The sequence below is a fragment of the Dreissena polymorpha genome, chromosome 5 (genome assembly GCF_020536995.1).
Source record: "Dreissena polymorpha isolate Duluth1 chromosome 5, UMN_Dpol_1.0, whole genome shotgun sequence".
Taxonomy (NCBI): Eukaryota; Metazoa; Mollusca; class Bivalvia; order Myida; family Dreissenidae; genus Dreissena; species Dreissena polymorpha.
This window is the reverse complement of record NC_068359.1, coordinates 37,069,550-37,090,313: the sequence shown is the minus strand read 5'-3', so window position 1 is coordinate 37,090,313 and position 20,764 is coordinate 37,069,550. Positions and strand designations below refer to the sequence as shown.

The 20,764-nt window shown below is 38.6% G+C and overlaps 2 protein-coding genes across 2 annotated transcripts; one reads left to right on the top strand and one right to left on the bottom strand.

Annotated features, from left to right (window-relative positions):
* Positions 1-427: 427 nt before the first annotated feature.
* Positions 428-11,537, top strand: LOC127881632 (uncharacterized). Its single transcript, XM_052429708.1, has 12 exons — positions 428-564; positions 1,260-1,524; positions 1,770-1,944; positions 2,360-2,564; positions 3,324-3,490; positions 3,845-3,997; positions 4,187-4,358; positions 4,964-5,069; positions 7,589-7,638; positions 8,014-8,176; positions 8,710-8,813; positions 11,019-11,537. The coding sequence occupies exons 1-12, from the start codon at positions 468-470 to the stop codon at positions 11,102-11,104; spliced, it is 1,743 nt and encodes a 580-aa protein (XP_052285668.1). The 5' UTR covers positions 428-467; the 3' UTR covers positions 11,105-11,537.
* A 133-nt stretch (positions 11,538-11,670) lies between these two features.
* On the bottom strand, positions 11,671-18,021 carry LOC127881653 (uncharacterized). Its single transcript, XM_052429739.1, has 3 exons — positions 17,706-18,021; positions 12,522-13,064; positions 11,671-12,308 (listed from the first exon to the last, which is right to left on the bottom strand). Exons 1-3 carry the CDS (start codon positions 17,908-17,910, stop codon positions 11,809-11,811), a joined length of 1,248 nt encoding a protein of 415 aa, XP_052285699.1. The 5' UTR covers positions 17,911-18,021; the 3' UTR covers positions 11,671-11,808.
* Positions 18,022-20,764: the final 2,743 nt, after the last annotated feature.

Here is a 20,764-nt window from a genome sequence, read left to right as displayed (position 1 = left end):
AGCGATGATCATATATACAGAAACTAAGTATTGATCTCCCACAGTTTGCAAAGATTCTGCACAAAACCCCTTATTGCCCCGGCATAGTGTTAGTTTACACGTTTGTGTACGGCCGACGAATTCATATCAGACTTTTACGTCCACTTAGAAATAAACACGTCCCGAAACCATTTTGCTTCATAGTGTGTCCCAACGTCCGCGCAGAGATTTGACTTGAACCAGCATATTTGGATCAAATGCGAGAGCAAGGAACGACAATTATGCGTGGAGATTGAGTGTGTCCACAGACTATGTGTGTCCACACCAATGACCATCTGTTAAGTTATACTTATAGATAAATAAACTTGCCTCACGATGTAATATAACGTAAGCTGTGCAGTTGAAAGCATGTTGTTCAGATCGTGTGCTTTTTTACAGCCAACCTCAATCATGTATCTATTGCGCGGATCGGTTCAAACCTGGTGTGCATGGAGAATCGCACATTGACTCTCGTATCCATGACAACCGTGTCACACAGCCAGGTCACGAGCTTGACCTACAACCTTGGCCCCGTTTCTCATCCGGGTATGCATACGCGTATACATTTGCAGTTCAAAATGTGATCCCAAATATTTGCAGTTTTTTAGTTCCTTTATAAATAAATCCAAAATTATAAGTACCGATTTAGTTTAATTACTTTTAATAACGTCTTACAATTACTGAAAATGCTTTTTGTGTCTGCAAAATGTCGAATGAGACGTTTGAAATAATTTTCATGACTTTATGTTGTAGAATCAGAGAGGGTATCACGTGATAGTTAAGATGGCGACGTCACTGCCGAGGCAATTACTATTCGTCGTTTTATACCCTTAATTACTTGTATTAATTTGTATAATTCCGCTCTATTTCCAGCTATATCAGCAAGAAAGATACTAGCGTTTATTTCATATTAATATTTGCTCTATAACTCGATTTTACTCGCTGCGAGATTTCTTAGCGGGATGACATAACAATAGCTCCACTAAGAACATTTGCGGGGAGTAAAATCAAGATATAAAGCGAATTTTAATACAAAATAAACACAAACACCTTTTACTGATATGTCTGGAAAGTGAATGTCATTTAATTATTAAACAAAAGTAATATAGGGTATAAAACGGAGAAAAATAACTGTCCCGGCATGGTCGTCGCCATCTTGAGTATCACGTGTCTCGGCATAGTCGTCGCCATCTTGAATACCACGCGATTACCCCCTCTGATAATGTTCGAATTCATTTTAGGGTTCGAAGGCAGGAGTGAGTTAATAAACCCGTCGAACAACACGAGAGAAGACGAGATCGAGTTCAAAGTCTCGCTATTAATATCTGACCACGTGATGAACACGCAGGGTTCCTTCATCGCCATAGCAACCACGTTGACCGGAAACAACGGCGTCCCGTCGACCGGACACACGTCCGTAGGCGTCCTCGTTACGGAAACCGAGCGTCCTGAACTCATCATCAGCTTCCTTATGGAAACGTTTCTACACACGCAAAAGATGTCTGGGTATTGTGTTTTTCCCTCCGTTTAACTTTTAACATTGACGCCGCTTATGATATGGTTTGCTGCAAATCAGCGTTCTTAACATAGCTGTTTACAATCATCGCACTAATACGTCAATAAATGTGTACAAGTTATATACATTGTCTTCGGTTCTAGCAATTTTATATATGACGCTTACGAATGTTGCACTAATAATTTATAATGCTGTTAAATTGCCAACGCACTGCACAACGCATCTTTCCTTGCAGAGATAACGTGACGTGCACGGTTCTACTGCGGTCAACAAACACCTCCACGGCGCATGCGCAAGATGTAGCCGTGCACGTGTTGACGCCCCCGTACGTCGGTGTTGGACAACTCATAGACGCTGTTGACGCCAACGTGACTGTTACCACCGACCCGGCTACGGGAATCACCTTCAAAGTAAGACACGGTTGTGTTATTATAGTCTAAATTACTCAACGTCGAAACTATAATATAACGTGCCTCAATAAGGTAGATCTGTATACGTAAACTTACTGTTTTAAGTTAGTCTTAGTTTTCATAATATGGAAGCATATCGTAAAAGTATTTTTATTAAAATTGTGTTGTCTTAAAACTAGTAAACGTACATGAAAACGTTCGAAACATTTGCCTAAATGTTTATGTGTATATATTCTATAAACACACGTTTTAAGGGAGCATTTTTAGATGTTCTGGAACTTTATTCATATATAATTCATAAAAGGAGTATTAATCAAAGTTAATAGCCTAGCTATCACGTATCCAATCTTTCTTACGGAAGTAGATCCGCTAATAAGTAAGAATCGCGGCTTATATCGGCTTGAAATTGTTTCAGATTTCCGAGATAGACTTCACAGATAACGTCAGTTTTATTTTCAACCTGGTTCTCGATCCCAATAGGGCCTTTCCGGTAGGTTTAATGCACGTTCCCACTGTACTTCCGGTTGACGTCACATACCGGGGTGCACAGCGTCCGGACCGCGCGGACACGGGCGAGCTGTACTCGGACATCATCGTAAAAGAGTTCGGCTTTCACACGGGTAAAAAAAAAAATTATAATAATACAAATGTATACAGGATAATTTAGGCGCTCGGTTGATAAGTAACAGTATTTGTGTATATAATTTAAAATGTTTTCATTTTTTGTTTTCTTTCTGTCTCAATACACGTTACATTCTCATTGGAAAAGACAATTAACCAATTTATGCCTAGCGTCTAGAAAAAAGGTATTGGCAAACAGCGTAGACCCAGATGAGACGCCGCATGATGCGGTGTCTCATCAGGGTCTACGCTCTTTGCATGTAGGAATTTCTGTAAGAAATATTCGAAATATAGAAATAAATATACTAGACATCCCTAATTTTGGAAATAAATTCATCCAATTTAGAAGGATGGGAGAGTCCACTAGGTTTAAATGGGTTAATGTGATCGCTTGCACGTCCAACTTAATCACTTCCTTATAATATTACGCAAATACTTGCGCATGATATAACAGCTGCAGATATGAATGTGCGAACTTTGATATTCGACGTAGCGTTCAACTCCCCTATGAGCCTTGCTCGGTGAATACGGGGCTTGATGCATGTGCGTAAAGTATCGTTAAACATTAGCCCGTGAAATCCACACAGGCTAATCAGGGACGGCACTCTCCGCTTTTATGGCATTTTTTATTTATAAGTATAAAAAAGTTCCCAACTAAAAATCTCCCTCACAAATCCCAGTTAAACCAGAAGTATTGCTCCTGATAAGGCACACACATTAAGCACCGTTTTCCCAAAGCGAGGCTCATATTTTGCCAGGTAGTCCGGCGGCCCTGGGTATCGAGTCCGGCACAGTACAGGCCTGTCAGCTCACTGCATCGTCCAGTCGGGCCTCCAACCCGCCCACACAGGCCCGCCTGAACGGAAGTGGCGGCTGGAAACCGCTCGTCCGGGGAGCGCCATTTTGTGGCATGGAATATCTGCAGGTACTCGTGAATCGTAAGCTCTATGCAGAATGTAGAGTCTGGTTTACTATAATAACGATACTTTTATTCATAAACTTATGATATATCATTCATGGATGCATCTATCCGAGCGTTTGATATTCAGGGATATATTTGGATAATGGACACGGTGTTGAAGTTCCGTTTTTAATGGTATCTTCGATTCGATTGCTGCATTGTGTAAGGACTTGGAATGTACTTATTGTGACAATAAAATGCGTTTGTTCGCTTGCATTCACAATAAACACAAATATGACACATTTTCACTGCGAAGTATGCAAGGCCATAGAGTAACCATGCTATTTCACGGGTGTTATGTTGGTACTTTGTCGACAGGTTGATTTCGGCTCTTCCGCCTACATAACGGGCATACGACTCCAATCAAGCGCGGATGACGCGCAAAATGTGATGACGTCATTTTACGTAACATACAGCGAAGACTCCTATGCGTGGTATAACGTCACTGACAACGGCGGATTCGCGACGAAAGTATGCTAAATTTGAGTCAACGCGTGCATTTTGTTCAGACTTTTCTTTGTTTGTTCGTTTTAATAAAACGTTTTGACTATATATATAGTCTGTGAAGCAGTCAATTCATTCTGTTGAAATGTAAATATAGTAAAGGAGTATCAAATCAAAATAAAAATAAATTTTCAATGTCGACTTGTTATTTTAAAGGAATTTTCCATCAACGTTCCTGGTAACGCTAACGTCAATGACGCCTATGATATAACGCTGAACGAGACGCAACATTTCTGGACACGTTACGTGCGCCTGGTATCCACTGACACACGCTGTTCCGTGGGAGCGAGGATAGAACTGCTGGGTGTTAAACAGGCATCAGCGCCGGGTAACCAGACAACTTTTACATGTTATAGTCAAAACAGCTACTTATTTAGATCATTGCTTTCGAGTGTTAAACAATTCGTACCATCCAGGGAATGCTACGTTATAAGTTTATAACATACCGGGTACTCGTAAATAGTAATGTTTTTTTAACGATCGACCTATTATCCATGCAATTCTTTCACCGACAAAATCAAAGAAACGGAAAAAGCCAAAACAGCCAACCAATCAACGTACGCCAAATAAACAGCAAACCCATCAAACCAAAACTACCGATGAACAAATGTCAAATTTTCTTATCCTATACGATCCACTCGTCTCACACAATCACCAACCAATCAACAATTAAAGGAACCAAACTTAAATATCGCCGTGGAGTAGTGGTTATGGTGTTAGCCTTTTGACTGAATGGTCACGGGTTCGATCCCCACGGTGGGGGCCTTAAGATCTCCCAAATACATCAAGTACTAGTACTAGTTGTACCTTGGAAACGGACTCACGAGCGTTTCAATAAGCCTGTGGCTTTAGATTCAATTGAACTTAAATAAAAGGTTTTAACTAAATACCTGGCAATTGTATATGGTGGTTACTTTTTGTGCGTTTTTCCAGTTGTCTGCGCCACTCTGGAGACCTACGTGAGTCCAGTCCCGGACCAGAGTTACGTGGTGAACCCGACCACAGGCACCGTGTTCGTGTGCGGCCTCACGCAGATACAGTGAGTTTAGTCAGCAATTCATTCATTCATTTTATCCTCTCTGCGCCGTCTGGTGCTTGAGGCGACGGCAAGGGAGTGTCACTTTGGTCTGTCAGCTGCTGTTGCGGGTGCTGTCTGCAGAGTGAGGCCTCTGTGCTTGAGCTCTCGCTCCACGGTTCGGCGCCAAGTCTCTTTCGGTCGTCCACGGTTTCTTTTCCCTTGTGGAGTCCATCTCAGTGCCACCCTAGGTAGCGAGTTGGGTGGCAATACGGACACGTTAATTGGCGTCGCACTGGAGTGCGGCGACTAATATGTAATGCATTTTTTTTTCGCTCATGGGAGAAGAATTTTTTATACGGATCAATGTACATATTTTTGTTTTAAGAATATCTTGCATAGTGGTGATTTTTTGTGTAAATAAGTACTGTATTTGTGCCTATTATATTTATTACAATATTTATTGCCAATAACGGAAAGCTAATTGTTTTAATTAATAACTGATCACAGGGGAAAGATCACAGGGACTGGGCAAATACGCGAAACTTTCTGTTTTTTTTTATAAAAACAAAACATAATCAAAATATATTTATTTTATGTTTTTTCTAACAATAGCGCAGACTTTTGCTGTTCGAGTTTTGGTTAACGCGTATTTTCTTAAATTTTACAAGACGACAGCGATTACACGGTTTATTGCTTTATTGATAACCGTTACACTACAGTCACTTATTAAGGCAGTAGGTGCCTAGTGAGATCGGGAATAGTCGGTCGATATCGCCGTATTCGCCGTATAAAATATTTGTGTTCATGGCGTCAGGGTTGTTGACATTTTCTTAGCAAAATGAAAGTGCGAAATAACAGCGAGCGATTTGCAAAATCGAAAAAGAAACAAACGCCGATCGACAACGTTGTGTTCGATAACAATTACTCATTTACCGAGCTCTGCGATGGCGATTTGTGTGAAAATGACTCATGTAAAAGCTATTCGCATTTTCTAAATCGCGTGAAAAGAGTTAGCAGAAGTGGGTGGGGGATGGAAGAAGATTGATTGACTCGTTGCGCTGGAGGTTTTGCTAAACAAATTAAAGTATGTATGTTGTATGACAATCATGTTGAGTTGTTCTTTATTAAATACATGGGGCATTTATGCTGATTGTAGGTTCCGGATAGTTAACTAATTATTCTATGTTTGTTTTTGCCAAGTTAGGCCCTTCAGAGTATTCTTCCTTCTTACACATTCGTTTTACACCGATATAGCCGACATTATAAATCGAATCATTCCTGTCGTCAGTTGTCAAAACGAAAGTACGGTTGATATTCAAAAGCATTATATTTCTCTTTCCGGGATATTTTCAATATGTTGATGCTGCATTAACAAATATAAGTGTATATGAAGTGAAAACACCAAAAATAAACAACGGTTGCGATAGACACCTATAAACTGTTAGATGCCCATAATATAACTTTAACATTAGTTAATTTTTGTTGTTGCAGAATTTATATATGTCGTGCATTAATTTATAACATCAATCTTAACTTGTTATATCTAATTTAAATCTAAATTAGCATAAATTATATTGTTTCACATGTTTTTCATTAAATTAAACGCCTGCATTTTTTCGTCTACTGCCGTTTGCATATTTTTGCTACAGACGTTTGCCATTCCTAAATTTTGAAGATCGCGCCGTATGACTCAGTTTGTTCTGTATAATTTCAGAGGAGAAGTGGCATGATGACGCCGTATAACGCAGTCTGTTTTGTATAATTTCAGTGGAGAAGTGGCATGATGACGCAAATGGCATGATGGCGCCGTATAACGCAGTCTGTTATGTATAATTTCAGTGAGGAAGTGGTATGATGACGCCGTATAACGCAGTCTGTTTTGTATAATTTCAGTGGATAAGTGGCATGATGACGCCGTATAACGCAGTCTGTTTTGTATAATTTCAGGGAAAAGTCGCATGAAGACGCCGTATAACGCAGTCTGTTTTGTATAATTTCAGGGGAGAAGTGGCAGGAAGACGCCGTATAACGCAGTCTGTTATGTATAATTTCAGGGGAGAAGTGACATGATGACGCCGTATAACGCAGTCTCTTTTGTATTATTTCAGGGGAGAAGTGGTATGATGACGCGGTATAACGCAGTCTGTTTTGTATAATTTCAGGGGAGAAGTGGCATGATGACGCCGTATAACGCAGTCAGTTTTGTATAATTTCAGTGGAAAAGTGGCACGAAGACGCCGTATAACGCAGTCTGTTTTGTATAATTTCAGGGGAGAAGTGACATGATGACGCCGTATAACGTAGTCTGTTTTGTATAATTTCAGTGGAGATGTGGCATGATGACGCGGTATAACGCAGTCTGTTTTGTATAATTTCAGGGGAGAAGTGGCATGATGACGCCGTATAACGCAGTATGTTTTGTATAATCTCAGGGAAGAAGTGGCATGATGACGCCATATAACGCAGTCTGTTATGTATAATTTCAGGGGAGAAGTGGCATAATGACGCCGTATAACGCAGTCTGTTTCGTATAATTTCAGTGGAGAAGTGGCATGTTCTAGATCAGACCAGATCGGAGCGTACTGGCAAGGTAGTGACGTCTCTGTACGACAAAGTTATGGCATAAAACAAATACAGTCAAAAATATTAAGTCACATGCATATCATAATTACCTCCATGCTACCGAACACAGTTGTTTTTTACGCGAGATAAGTTGTCCCATTTAGTCCGTGAACAATTAAGATATTCTCATTTTGTGCCAGAACATTATAAGATCTTCAAAGACACGATTGCTAGTACATGTACATTTGTTCTGAACAGATATGCTAATACGAGTTTCAAAAACATGTTAATATTGACCTTTGACGTTGTATTCGTATTTACATAATTGACAGGGTTTCATTGCTTGTTGGCTTTATTTTGTTTGATTGTTTTCTCAACAATTGCTGTCTACGTGCGTTTTAAGCAATTTACGACAACGTGGGTTACGTCATTGGCGTTATTGATAATACCAGTGACGTCATAGCCATGTCACGTGACAGCACTGCGCACCTCCTCAGTGAAGATGACGGAATCACGTGGGACGTTCTGACCAATGAACATCTGGCAGAGCTCCTGAGCCAACCAGGGTACGCCAGCATCATTTATATACATTCGTATTGACAGAGAATTAATGTGGGCCTCGCTCTAGGAAACCCGAGCTTAATACTTGTGCGTAAAGTGTCTAGGACGACACTTTCCAGATAGACTGGATTTTTGTCTAGAAGAGACTACCTTTCAACGGAAAATTCCATAAAAGCGGAAAGCGTCGTCCAAGATAAGCCTGTGCGGACAGCTTATCTGGGACGATACTTTACGCACATGCATTATACCCAGTTTTACCAGAGCGAGGCTCATACTTAAACCCCAAAGGCACTTCTTACGCAACACTTTTAAAACCCCGTTTTCTCAGAAGCTGATCGAGACGTTTGCGAGCAAATATATGTTTCTATTGCAAAGTTGCCGCAAACCTATAAGTTGTAACATTTGAATGGATGAACATCCCACCGGCATTCAGCTGATATGTGTTGTCGATGAGAGACTTCTTCAGCGCGTGTTTCATTGACATAAACTGTTTAATGATTGATAGATACGATATGGTTTTACACATTCCTGTTGATAGATACGTGTCTGCCACGGTGTTTCCGTACGGTGACTACAGGGATGTGACGGTCAACACCATGTACAACAACCATGGAGTCAACGGTCCAGGCTTCACCTTGACGGGTAAGAGAGGAGAGTTACGTGCTATATAGCGTTTAGTTTAGAGTTGCGTGCTGAACAGCGTTAATTTTACAGTTGCGTGCTATAGAGCGTTTAGTTTATACATGTAAATGCTTGCTACAGAGCGTTTAGTTTAGAGCTGCGTGCTACATGGCGTTTAGTTTACAGTTGCGTGATACAGGGCGTTTAGTTTAGAGGTATGTGCTACAGAGCGTTTAGTATAAGGTTGCCTGTGTTCAGCTTAGAGTTACCTGTTACCAAGCGTTTCGTTAAGAGTTGCGTGCTATTGAACGTTTACCGGTAGTGAAGAGTTGCGTGCTATTGAACGTTTACCGGTAGTTAAGAGTTGCGTGCTATTGAACGTTTACCGGTAGTTAAGAGTTGCGTGCTATTGTACGTTTACCGGTAGTTAAGAGTTGCGTGCTATTGAACGTTTACCGGTAGTTAAGAGTTGCATGCTATTGAACGTTTACCGGTAGTTAAGAGTTGCGTGCTATTGAACGTTTACCGGTAGTTAAGAGTTGCGTGCTATTGAACGTTTACCGGTAGTTAAGAGTTGCGTGCTATTGAACGTTTACCGGTAGTTAAGAGTTGCGTGCTATTGAACGTTTACCGGTAGTTAAGAGTTGCGTGCTATTGAACGTTTACCGGTAGTGAAGAGTTGCGTGCTATTGAACGTTTACCGGTAGTTAAGAGTTGCGTGCTATTGAACGTTTACCGGTAGTGAAGAGTTGCGTGCTATTGAACGTTTACCGGTAGTTAAGAGTTGCGTGCTATCGAACGTTTACCAGTAGTGAAGAGTTGCGTGCTACAGAGCATTTAGTTTAGTTTACGTGGTAAAAAGCGTTTAGTTGCGTGCTACATAGCATTTAGTTTAGTTTACGTGGTAAAAAGCGTTTAGTTAAGAGTTACCTTCTACCGAGCTTTTAGTAAAGAGTTGCTTGCTATAGATCATTTAGTTTAGAGTTTCGTGTTACATTGCCTTTTTAAGAGTTATCTACTACAAGGCGTTTAGTTAAGAGATGCATGCTACAAAGCGTTTAGTTTAGAGTTACATGTAACAGTGCGTTTATTTTTTAGAGTTTACCGTTGCGTTCTTAATAGCGTTAAGTTTAGAGTTGCGTGCTACAGAGCGTTTTATTTACAGTTGCTTGCTCCAGGGCGTTTAGTTTAGAGTTGTTTGCTACAGAGTGTTTATATTGCAATTGTGTGCTACAGAGCATTAAGAGTAAGTTGCGTGCTACAGAGCGTTTAGTTTAGAGTTGCGTGCTACATAGCGTTTTATTTACAGTTGCTTTCTCCAGGGCGTTTAGTTTAGAGTTGTTTGCTACAGAGCGTTTAGATTGCAATTGTGTGCTACAGAGCATTAATAGTAAGTTGCGTGCTACAGAGCGTTTAGTTTAGAGTTGCGTGCTACAGAGCGTTTTATTTACAGTTGCTTGCTCCAGGGCGTTTAGTTTAGAGTTGTTTGCTACAGAGCGTTTAGATTGCAATTGTGTGCTACAGAGCATTAAGAGTAAGTTGCGTGCTACAGAGCGTTTAGTTCAGAGTTGCCTACTACAGAGCGTTAGGTTTAGAGTTTCACATAAAGTTTAGTTTAGAATAGGCGTTTAGAGGATAATACCAATATAATTTAACTTCAAACTTATACTATAAACACTTTAATAATGTACAGGATATATATTGTGTTTCTTCATGTTGTCGCTGTATAGCAGAAAGTGAAATAAAGAACAATATGAGTGAGATGAACTTTTTTCCAACTGAAATACTCAGTAGCATTAAATAACGCAAAATGTTTTTGCTTTCGTTGTGATAATCCTGATATCCTCATCTAAAATGGTAATATCTTGCTCAATCATTAATAGCCTCCTTGTCCAGGGGTCGTATTCACAAAGCTCCATAGTGAAAACTTAAGTTAATTCCTTAAAATTGAAAATTTCCTTAAGTCTATACTTGATTAAATTGAACTTCAATGTTGTTGTTAATGCTACTATGCTGTTTAAGATTCAAAATACCCTGCTGCTTTTACCAGAGTTGAGTGCACAATATTAGAGTTCACTGTAGAAATGGAATTGAAAATGTTCACTTAAGTCGAACTTAAGTTAAGATTTGCCGTAGGAGATTTGTGGATATGGGCCCTGAGGGATTTAAAACTTTATTACACATAAAACGAAGCATATATCATCTATGCTCTATAATTCTCCCCAGGTGTAATGGAGGGCGTGGCAGTAAAGGACGGGGGCCCGTGGAACGTGCTGGCTTGGTGGGGCACCCAGGACTGGGACCTCCTCTAGGGGAGACAACCCACTCCTTCATCTCGTGTAGGGGAGGCAATCACGATATACCATTGGCGAGTTGTCGGACTTGTGTTACCAACCGTTAGCGAATTTTGAATGTTCGATATATAATGATTTTGTAAATATTTGCGTGTTTGTTAAGAATTTGTATTTAACCGGCAACTGTTCTTCAACTATTATACCAGCTTCTTTGAACCTGCGTCCAATATTCATTTCAAATTAAGATAAGGATACGATGAACTGTTTATTTTATATCAGCAAATGCTGTCAGAATTTCCCACTTCTTTCAATTTAGGCACGGCCTATAGGATGTTAAAACGTTTACATACACGTTGCAACAGTCTAGTTCTAGGAGAGTAAAAATGTATACAGAGCAACCAATAATAAACATGATTGTAACAAGGATAGAACAATATAAAACAAAAAAGTATTGTTAACGTTAGTCTATTACAGTATTTATTGTCATTTTAAGCTGAAGAATACATTCTTAACTAAACTGCATTAACTGTCTATTGTATTAAGTATGACTATGTATAAATCTACATTATCTTAAAGCTTTCATAATCATAAAATCGACATATTTACACGTTAAATAAACATTGGCAAACGTCAGCAATTATGCAGTGGTTATTTACATAAGCACATTGAAACATACGCTAAATGGAATACGAACGTTCATACCAGAAACAATAAAGGGAGTCCTAATGTCTTATATACCCTTTTGGCGGCGTGCACAAATCCGTGTTACCATAAAGAATGTACCTAGCAACCGCGCCGGCCGTTGTGTTCATAGTTTTAACAGTGTCCATGTCGAATTTCTCTTTTCCGAACGACTTTTGTCGAAGCTTGAGATGCATGTGCATCCCGTACTGACGCGTCCAGTCGAAGTTACGCGCGTACAAATCCAATATCTTGTACGCGTTCGGTGCGGAGAGCTCATCACCGACTATTTTAACTAAGTGCGGAAACTTTTGCGCGAGGGTGAAGGGTATTATCTGCGAGTGCTTGTTTCCGTCATTCTTCGTGAAAGTCCGATACTCTTCGAGCCAGAGATTGATGAACGCCGCGTTCTTCTTGGCGAGGATTATGGAGTTTGCGACCTGACCTCCGTTGTCGAGGCCGATGGTGACGTCATAGCTGCGGAACATTTCGAGGGGCTTCAACAACACCTGATCGGTGTCCAGGTAGATACCACCGTACTCTGCAACATAGCAATGAGTGTTCGTGTATACGAAAATGTATTATAAAACACGGAAACTAGAAAACTTGTAATTAATTTAATTTAATTTGTATCGTCCCCACCCCATTTGGTATCTTAATCGTACGCGTTCTTAGTGATCGTTATCTTCATATGTGACATTTATAATAAAGTATGCCCGAATGCGATTTTTGCAAGAAATGCAACAATATACACCTTTCAATGCCTCTAGTTTGGCGACATCGGCTTTGTGTTCAATAAACGTCAGCTTTTTGTCCATGACGGTCTTCGGTTGCTTACGTTTGACATGGACTACTTTTTGGCAGATTTGCAAGAAATAGTTCCACAAATTTCCGGTCGGTAGCTTGTCTGCGTGGACCATTATCAAACATGGCTTCTGAACCTTGAACGCGCTCAGAAAACTCAAGAAATGAATGAACTGAAATTCCCATTTGCCGAACCACACATAGTGAACGATATTCGGAACGCTCAGCTTGTCGCGGCAGTACCATTCCGTGACCTTTTGAAGACACGAATCTTTGAAGTCTACCTTGTGTACCATTTTCTGTTTCGGCGTGTAGACGGTCTTCAGCTGAGTCTTTGATTTCTCACATTTCAGAACGATCTGCTTTCTCTGCTTCTTCCTCACTAGAATGTTGAAGGAATAGCAGGTGTCGCGGCAGTTTCCTGACCAAACGTAGTCATAACATTTTGCAGGGCGTGCTTTTGGCGCGTCTATCGGTCGAACAATTTTTTGTACTGAAAAATAAATAAAAAGAAAATACGATGTTTTGCGTTATAAATATTATTCATTGTCTGAAGTATTGACATGATCGAACGATTTGATTGATTGTTATAACGATGTGTGTTTAAATGAAGTACCTGGTAGGCCCTAAATGAATATGTTATTCTATAGGCAAAGTAAATATTCAGCTACTTCAAGTTGTATGTGTTCCACAGAAATATTTCGCGCAGCAATAAGTATAGACGCCAATAGCAATGTGAACATTATTCAAGTACTATACCGGTATTTATGCAAATAGTATTGTGTTCGAAACGCACGAAATAAGTACATTCATGTGATGTTGCAAACGTCACCGTCATTTCGAACATACTGTAGTCATGCGTCATTCCGAAGATAGTCATGCGTCATTTCGAACATACCGGTAGTCATGCTTTCGCTTAAACTGGCAATTTAAGTCGGTATAAGCACTAGAGATGTATATGCCTATCGTATGACAAATCATGAGCGGTTTTGATTGGCAAACGCAGTGTTGCGTTGCAAAGACGCCATGAACAGTACATTAAAATATGTTAATATGTATTAAAAATCGCCTTAGGGACAATATTGGCAAACGCAGTGTTGCGTTGCAAAGACGTCAACAAAAGTAAATTGAAGTATGTTAATGTGTATTAAAAATCGCTTCAGGGGCAATTTAATGTCGGTATTTGAAGATGGCTACGTTAGAGTGCAAGGCTGTTCTTGTAAACTGGAACAATACCGCATAGCGTGTGTGTATTGTTAACGTTGCTTGATAGAGCGGAATTTCAAGTTCACGTAATTAACAACCAGAACACTTTGTGCAACATTCGTATCCGTCATACATAAATTTAAAAAAATGTTGATTTAATAGACATTTACAAAAAAGTGACATGTTTCCACTTACATCCCAACCACTTCATAAAGAAACTAAATAAATGAAATATATGAAATATTAAATAAAATAAGAATAAATAAAAAGTTTAGTTTGTTCGGCCGATTTTTTTCCCCGATATTAATATTTTTCTCTACACAAGCTGTTTACTACTAAAATAATTATTTTAATGCCAGAAACCTTAAATATCACTTTTTTTATATTTCTTTTTTTAATAAAAAAAATGATTTTGCGAATATGTTCGAATGTAGCAAAAATGATCGATAACTCAACCTTGCATACGACTAAACGTTTATGATGGAAACACATATAACGTCCGTAACAGAAAATACGTGCATGCTGACGTTTCAGAGGCGTATTTAGGTGGGGAGCTAGGGGGCTAAAGCATCCCCAGCTGGCTGGCTAGACACGATTTTTAAATAAAAATGAGCCCCTTACAGTTTCAATCCACTTGTGTATTTCCTGTCATATGTCCCTAATTAAGCCATAAACAGCTGTCGATTTGTGTGTTTAGCCCCCAGGCATGTGTACAGACGATCTAACCTTCGTCAGCTAAAGTGCACGCTTCATTGACTGTAAGTAATAAACTGCGCTATTTGATTGGCTGAAGAAGATACATTCAACTAATGAAATTCATCCATACATTTAGCTATAGATAAATGTTTACAAATGGCTGCCGCATGAGACTTGTGAAAAACAATATTTCAATTTGTAGCAATTAAAGAGTTTAGACGAACGCAATGGGCAATCATAATTATTTTTTCGGTAATTTCTTTGATGAATTTAATTGGTATTAGCACTTTAGAGTGATAATCCTTTTGAGTAACAAGTTATTGCCAGTGAAATTCAACTGCACACTTAATGAATGGCACTTTTTTTTTTACAAATCGGGCTAACTGCTTTGATGTTCATCCATACTTTTTTAAATTAAAAAAGACTCAAAAATGAAGAATTACTTTGCTATATGAAACTAAATCATTTTCTTAAAGCGTGACAACATCGAGGCAGCAACATCCGAATTACACTACACAGAAACATAACGACTCCCTTTGTTAACACTTTTGTGAACGAAATGGACACCCGATTCAGTGATTTGCAGACTGAGGCAGCCATGGGATTGAAGTTTATACCTGAACAAATGTGCGCCTCTCCTGTCAGTGCTAGTGACCTTGAATGGTTCATTGATGATCTCCCTTTCCCTCAGTCCCTCCCTGCTGAGTTGCACTTTATATGGCAGGCTAGGTGGAAAGGTGTACCCAACCCACCTACTACCCTTCACGGCTCTGTTGCACATTGTGATTCCCAGCTGTACCCCATCATTTACACTGTTTTGTCCATATCATGTGTATTCCCTGTTACATCATGCGAGTGTGAAAGGCGTATCAGTGCCCAAGGACTTGTTAAGACAAAACTAAGATCATCAATGGGTCAGGACAGGTTGTCCGCTGTGTGCGTGCTTTCCATTCATAGGGACATGGACATAAACATTTTAATGTTGTACCTAAGTTGACCTAGTAGGATATCCAACAAGTTTAAATAGGAGGGCCCCCCATCTAACTCTGTTAAAAAAGTTATGGATAAAGATAATGTCTCCTACCACTTAAGTGGTTTGAGAGACATTTGATTTACCCTGTGTGTCTGTCTGTCCGTGTGTCTGTCACACTTGATGTGTTAACTCAAGTTCTTATTTGTTTTACATGCAATTTTATCATGCAAAATGCTGATCAGATAGCAGGAAATCGCATCATTTCAAGGTGCCATTAAAAAAAAAAATCGTCGACGGAAGGGGACACCCCTCCCGCACCCTCCCCTGTTGAGCCCCCCTCTGAAAATTTTCTGGATACGCCTCTGCGTTTAGTATTCAGGGTGCAGGATCACGTGACTTTGTGGGAACCGGTAAGTGATGATTTTTTTAAAATAACTTTTTAAAAACATTTTTTCTTTAGAATTTCAACTAGCGCATAAAATTAAGATTTTTATGCTCACACCCTGTACGTCGATAATCCAAACTGAGTAGGATAATTCAAACTGAAGAAACAAATGGCGACAGAAATAAAGACTTAAGTCATTTATTTCTAAGAAAACGTTTATGTATGTTTAGTTGTGACATGATAAACGTTTCTTTTTTATAAAATGTTATTTTCCGGATACAATGCGCTAATAAAACCATAACAATTAGAAACAATTACGTCAAAATAAAGTGAATATGTTTGAAAATCTTGAAAAAGTAAATGAAATTGTCGAAAGGTTAAGGCCAAAAACAATTGTAATCGAAGGTTTTTAATGTTTTAATGCTTGGATTTAAATGTATTTACCTTTCATGTATGTGTGTAAAGAAAAGTATTGGCGTAAATGCTCGAAAACGCAACATATTCGTATTTGTTTGGGACACAACTATACAAATTGGATAATGACCTAACTAGTGTATGGATAATTCCAAACTAACATCATGAAGTCGATGGATAATCACCAAACTGCCAGATGTCTTTATGTTAGTTTGGATTTATCCATAAAGTTTAATACCCGTCCTGCAAACACATGATTTTAACACAGATGCACACTAGGTGTTAAAAGGAAGTTTTTTAAAGGACATACCTGATATAATTTGGCATATCTCTGTCACAGTTTTGTTCGCTCTTTTGTCAATTAACGTGTAAATAATTCAACACATAGGTCGCATTTCATGTAAATTAGCATTTTTCGAAGACAAATTTATCGTTTTTTACTAGAAAACTATTAAATCATTGCAAAATTCAAAACGCCTGTGTGTGTCAGACATTCACTATGACATATGTAGAAAAATTACGTCATTGTAGTTACTAAATTAGCAGAAATGATCAAATAGTCATCTACCTTTCAGTTTCAGTTTCGGCCAACATTTTTTTCTTCAGTTTGAATTATCCAACTGAGTTTGGATTATCGACGTACAGGGGGTGATGCTGCTTATGGCATTGTGAAATGCATCAGAATTGCTTTATCTAAAAAAAAATTCCCTTTTCAAAAATACTAGGTGTACTGCATTAATTTATACGGCTTTGCTTCACGGAACGTGAAACTTTGTCACGAGTTCAGACGTATTGAAGAATTTATTCGTATACCTTAAAATTTCGGCACAAACTGCACGAAAAACTGTCTTTTATGCCTTATAGATTTAAAAAAAATGAATTTTAATAACTTAAGATAAATGCAAAATTTAAGTTCTTTACGGTGTGTTTACATTCTGTCCAGCCCGTGCGTAAACCCCTGTAAACCCCGTTGATTCTGCACCCTGGTATTTGTGAAGACCTAAGCATAAGATGTATAAATTGAACGATTGTATGTACAACAATGGCCTTGTCGAATAAATCTTAATCGAGGATAGACATCTTTTCATAATAACTTATATTTGATATAATCCTGTATTAATGTGGGTGCATGCCATATCAATAGCTTGTTCATTGAGAAAACGTTATATTGTTTATGTTTTTCCCCTCACATTAAACGACAGGAAAACGAGGCTTAATCTATCGTGTCATCTTCATATTAGTTTACTATCACTTGTGTCATCTTTATATTGAACAAACAATCGCATTACATCACGGTAGTTTTTTCTTCAAACGTTCTGTCCACGTGTCGACGCAAGTCACGTCTACGTGACTTAGTAAAGCGCGACGTTGACACGATCACATGAACGCGGTATTTGTACATAGAATCGACACTTCGATACGCAACAAGATCGAAACAAAATTAATCACAGTTTAGTTACCTCCCGTTAAGTTGACGTGTTCATACTGGACAACCGGCCCGATGTACGTTCCCTGGCTGTTGGGCAGACGTTTAGGAGGGATAAAGATCTCGTCTATGTGTCCGTCTGAGTGTTTGATGATTAACACGGCGGGCACTATGAGTAGTGGAAGCACAACGATCAAAAAGATGCACTGTTTGCGGCACAGCATTCTCCTACTTCGCATTTCGCGTCAAATGAAGCGTGAGAAACTTAAGCTCACACCATCGACGTAATACAGAACAAAACACTCAAAACGTAACGCCCGTTATAACACGTTTGCTTATCCATATGTTTAAATGTGTCCTTTGTCGTTTAGATATAAACCATAGGCATCACAGGTAGGATTTGTTCGCACAACAAGCATACGTTACGTTAAAATTCGGTCGATAGCGTCTAATCAGTCAATTCAGCGTTACGTTGTGTATGCTAATGGCGTGTACAACAAGAGTCGGTGACAGATCGAAAAAGTATACCGATGTTCAAGGTAAACAGTAGGCAATCGTTAATTGTAACGTGTAAAATGTATCCTGCAATATGTTTCTTTTGTTTTGCTGTTTACTGGTGTTGCTTCCTTTATTTAATCATCGTTATATATGATATTTAAACGATTTCAAATTATGTTCATGATTACATGATTACAGATGATGAACAGGTTTTACAGTTTTAATAATTTTGAAATCATATAACAATACTTATTTTCTTTTGCAATCTTCACTCAATTCAAGTTACATTTTTTTTGTAACCTAGATAAAGGATGATTCTCAACGCGCCAAAATCTGTCCAGAAAACCCGAAAAATATATGCGTGCATTGTTTGCAAGTTTGCAATCTCCACGCAGAGTTGTCGTTCCGTGCTCTCACTGATCTTCACTTTGATCCAGCTATGCTGGTTCTAGTCAAAGCTCTGCGCGGAGGTTGGCTAGTTTTGTGTTCGAATATTGAAATAAACATGAACATGCATTTCAATATCAATTTTGACGAAGATCGGATAAACCTGTGGACAAACGGAGGGTAAACTTCTAAAACGAGATATTTTTTATGAATAAAGTGTCTAAACTATCCTTGAAGAATGTGACATAACTATGAGGTCGTATATCTAAATATCCTGGAGTGATTTTAGGTTAATCAAGTTCCATAGTTTCGATAGCACTGTATATCATGGAGCAATTTAAGATTTATCGAGGGCCATAACTCTGTAGATCTTTGTAGAAATATAAGATTAATAAAGGTTCTTAAATCTCGAGTTTCTGTGACACATTTTGACAAATCAAGGGCCATAATACGGCAGATCCAGAAGTAATTTTATATAAATCCAGTGGCATAATACTGCAGATCCTGGAGAAATTTCAAGTGAATTGAGTGCTGTAACATTGCCGATTCTATAGCAATTTTAGATTAATCAAGGGACATACCATACGCATTTTTAGATGAATCGTGTGCCATAGCTATACTGATCATATAGTAATTTTAATGAATAAAGGGCCCTAACAATACAACTGCTGAAACAACTTTAGACGAATCAAGTGTCATAAGCCTTCAGGTCCTTGTAAAGTTTAAATAAAGCAAGGGCCTTTACTCGGTAAATCCTAACGGAATCTAAAATGAATCAAGGACGATACAACACTTCAGATCCTGGAGGAAATTTAAGATGAATCAAGTGCAATAAGACTGCAGACCCACTGGCAATTTTAGATAAAATGAGGGTCATAGCTCTGCATACACTTGTGCAATTTTAGATTCATAAAGGGCCAGTACTCTGCATCCCAGGGTAAATTTATAGAAATCAAGGGCCATACCACTGCAGATTCTGAAGCAATATCAAATTAATCAAGGTTCTTAAAAGTTTCGTATCCTGGAGAAATTTTGTCTATCATGGCCCATAATTTATGTTAATATTTCTCTGCCCACTCATGCTCACGAATTTAGGTTAAGATTGAACTGAAACAGTGAAAGTGGCTACAAGACAAATACTATATTTTGAGAAGACTAACACCAAACAAGTCCGGTGGCTATTAGGCCGAGTGTCAAACTTGGTCAACATAATATTAGTGCATGTATTCTTATGAAGTTTGGCAAAGTTCATATTATGCTGTTGTATGGATAGTAAGTAATCCAAAATATTCTGCAATCAAAGATAGGGAGAGGGGGATAAACTCAATCGAAACAAAACATTCCAGTTTTGAAATTTTATTTTGCACAGGGGTGAAAACAAAACAACAGATCAAATGCTTAAAATAAATGATAAACAGTCCTTATTTCTCAACAAAATGTTCTAAAGATGTTCCAAATACAAATAAGCTGTTAATAGTTGCGCCGCCTTAATAAACATCTTGACTTTAAACTATATTTTCATTTTACCTACAACAGACATAGCAGATGACAATACCCCGCAATTTCTTACTTAAAGCAGATGCAAAACTTGAGATGCAGTATAATAAAAATTGTTGTATGGTACTTCAAATTGATCAAATACAGACACAATCTTCACTTTGTTTAATTGAATCAATTGCCTAAGTTCTACTGCACATAATTTTGCAAAAAACACAAAACAAGATGGCCTAAAGGGCCTAGTTCACTCACCTGAGATATGCACAAACTAACCTTAAATGAATGTGTACATTGTGCCTAAGATTACCTGGAGTCACTATTGCCTATAGAGCTGTCATTAATTAAAATTCTTTTTTTTTTGCCAACAATTAAGTATTTGCCCAACACTTGATCATTACAAGAGAAATGTAGATATGAAATATTTAAAGCTCAATAATGATTGGCCTTAAAACTTCCAGAAAATACTATATATATTATTTGTTTTGTGTGCTGTATTTATCCTTGCATATCAGGTTAACCAGTACTAAGAGCACAAGCTTATGCCAGTAACTGACAACAGATCTAAAAGAATCAGAGGGAGGGAGAACATTGCCACATAAAGGAATTCATGCCCAATTCCCGTACAAGTTATGTGGCCAGACGGGGATTCAAACCTGCAGTCATTGTATTTTTAGTCCAGCGCCCTACCCACTGAGCTGACCAGCCTTCATT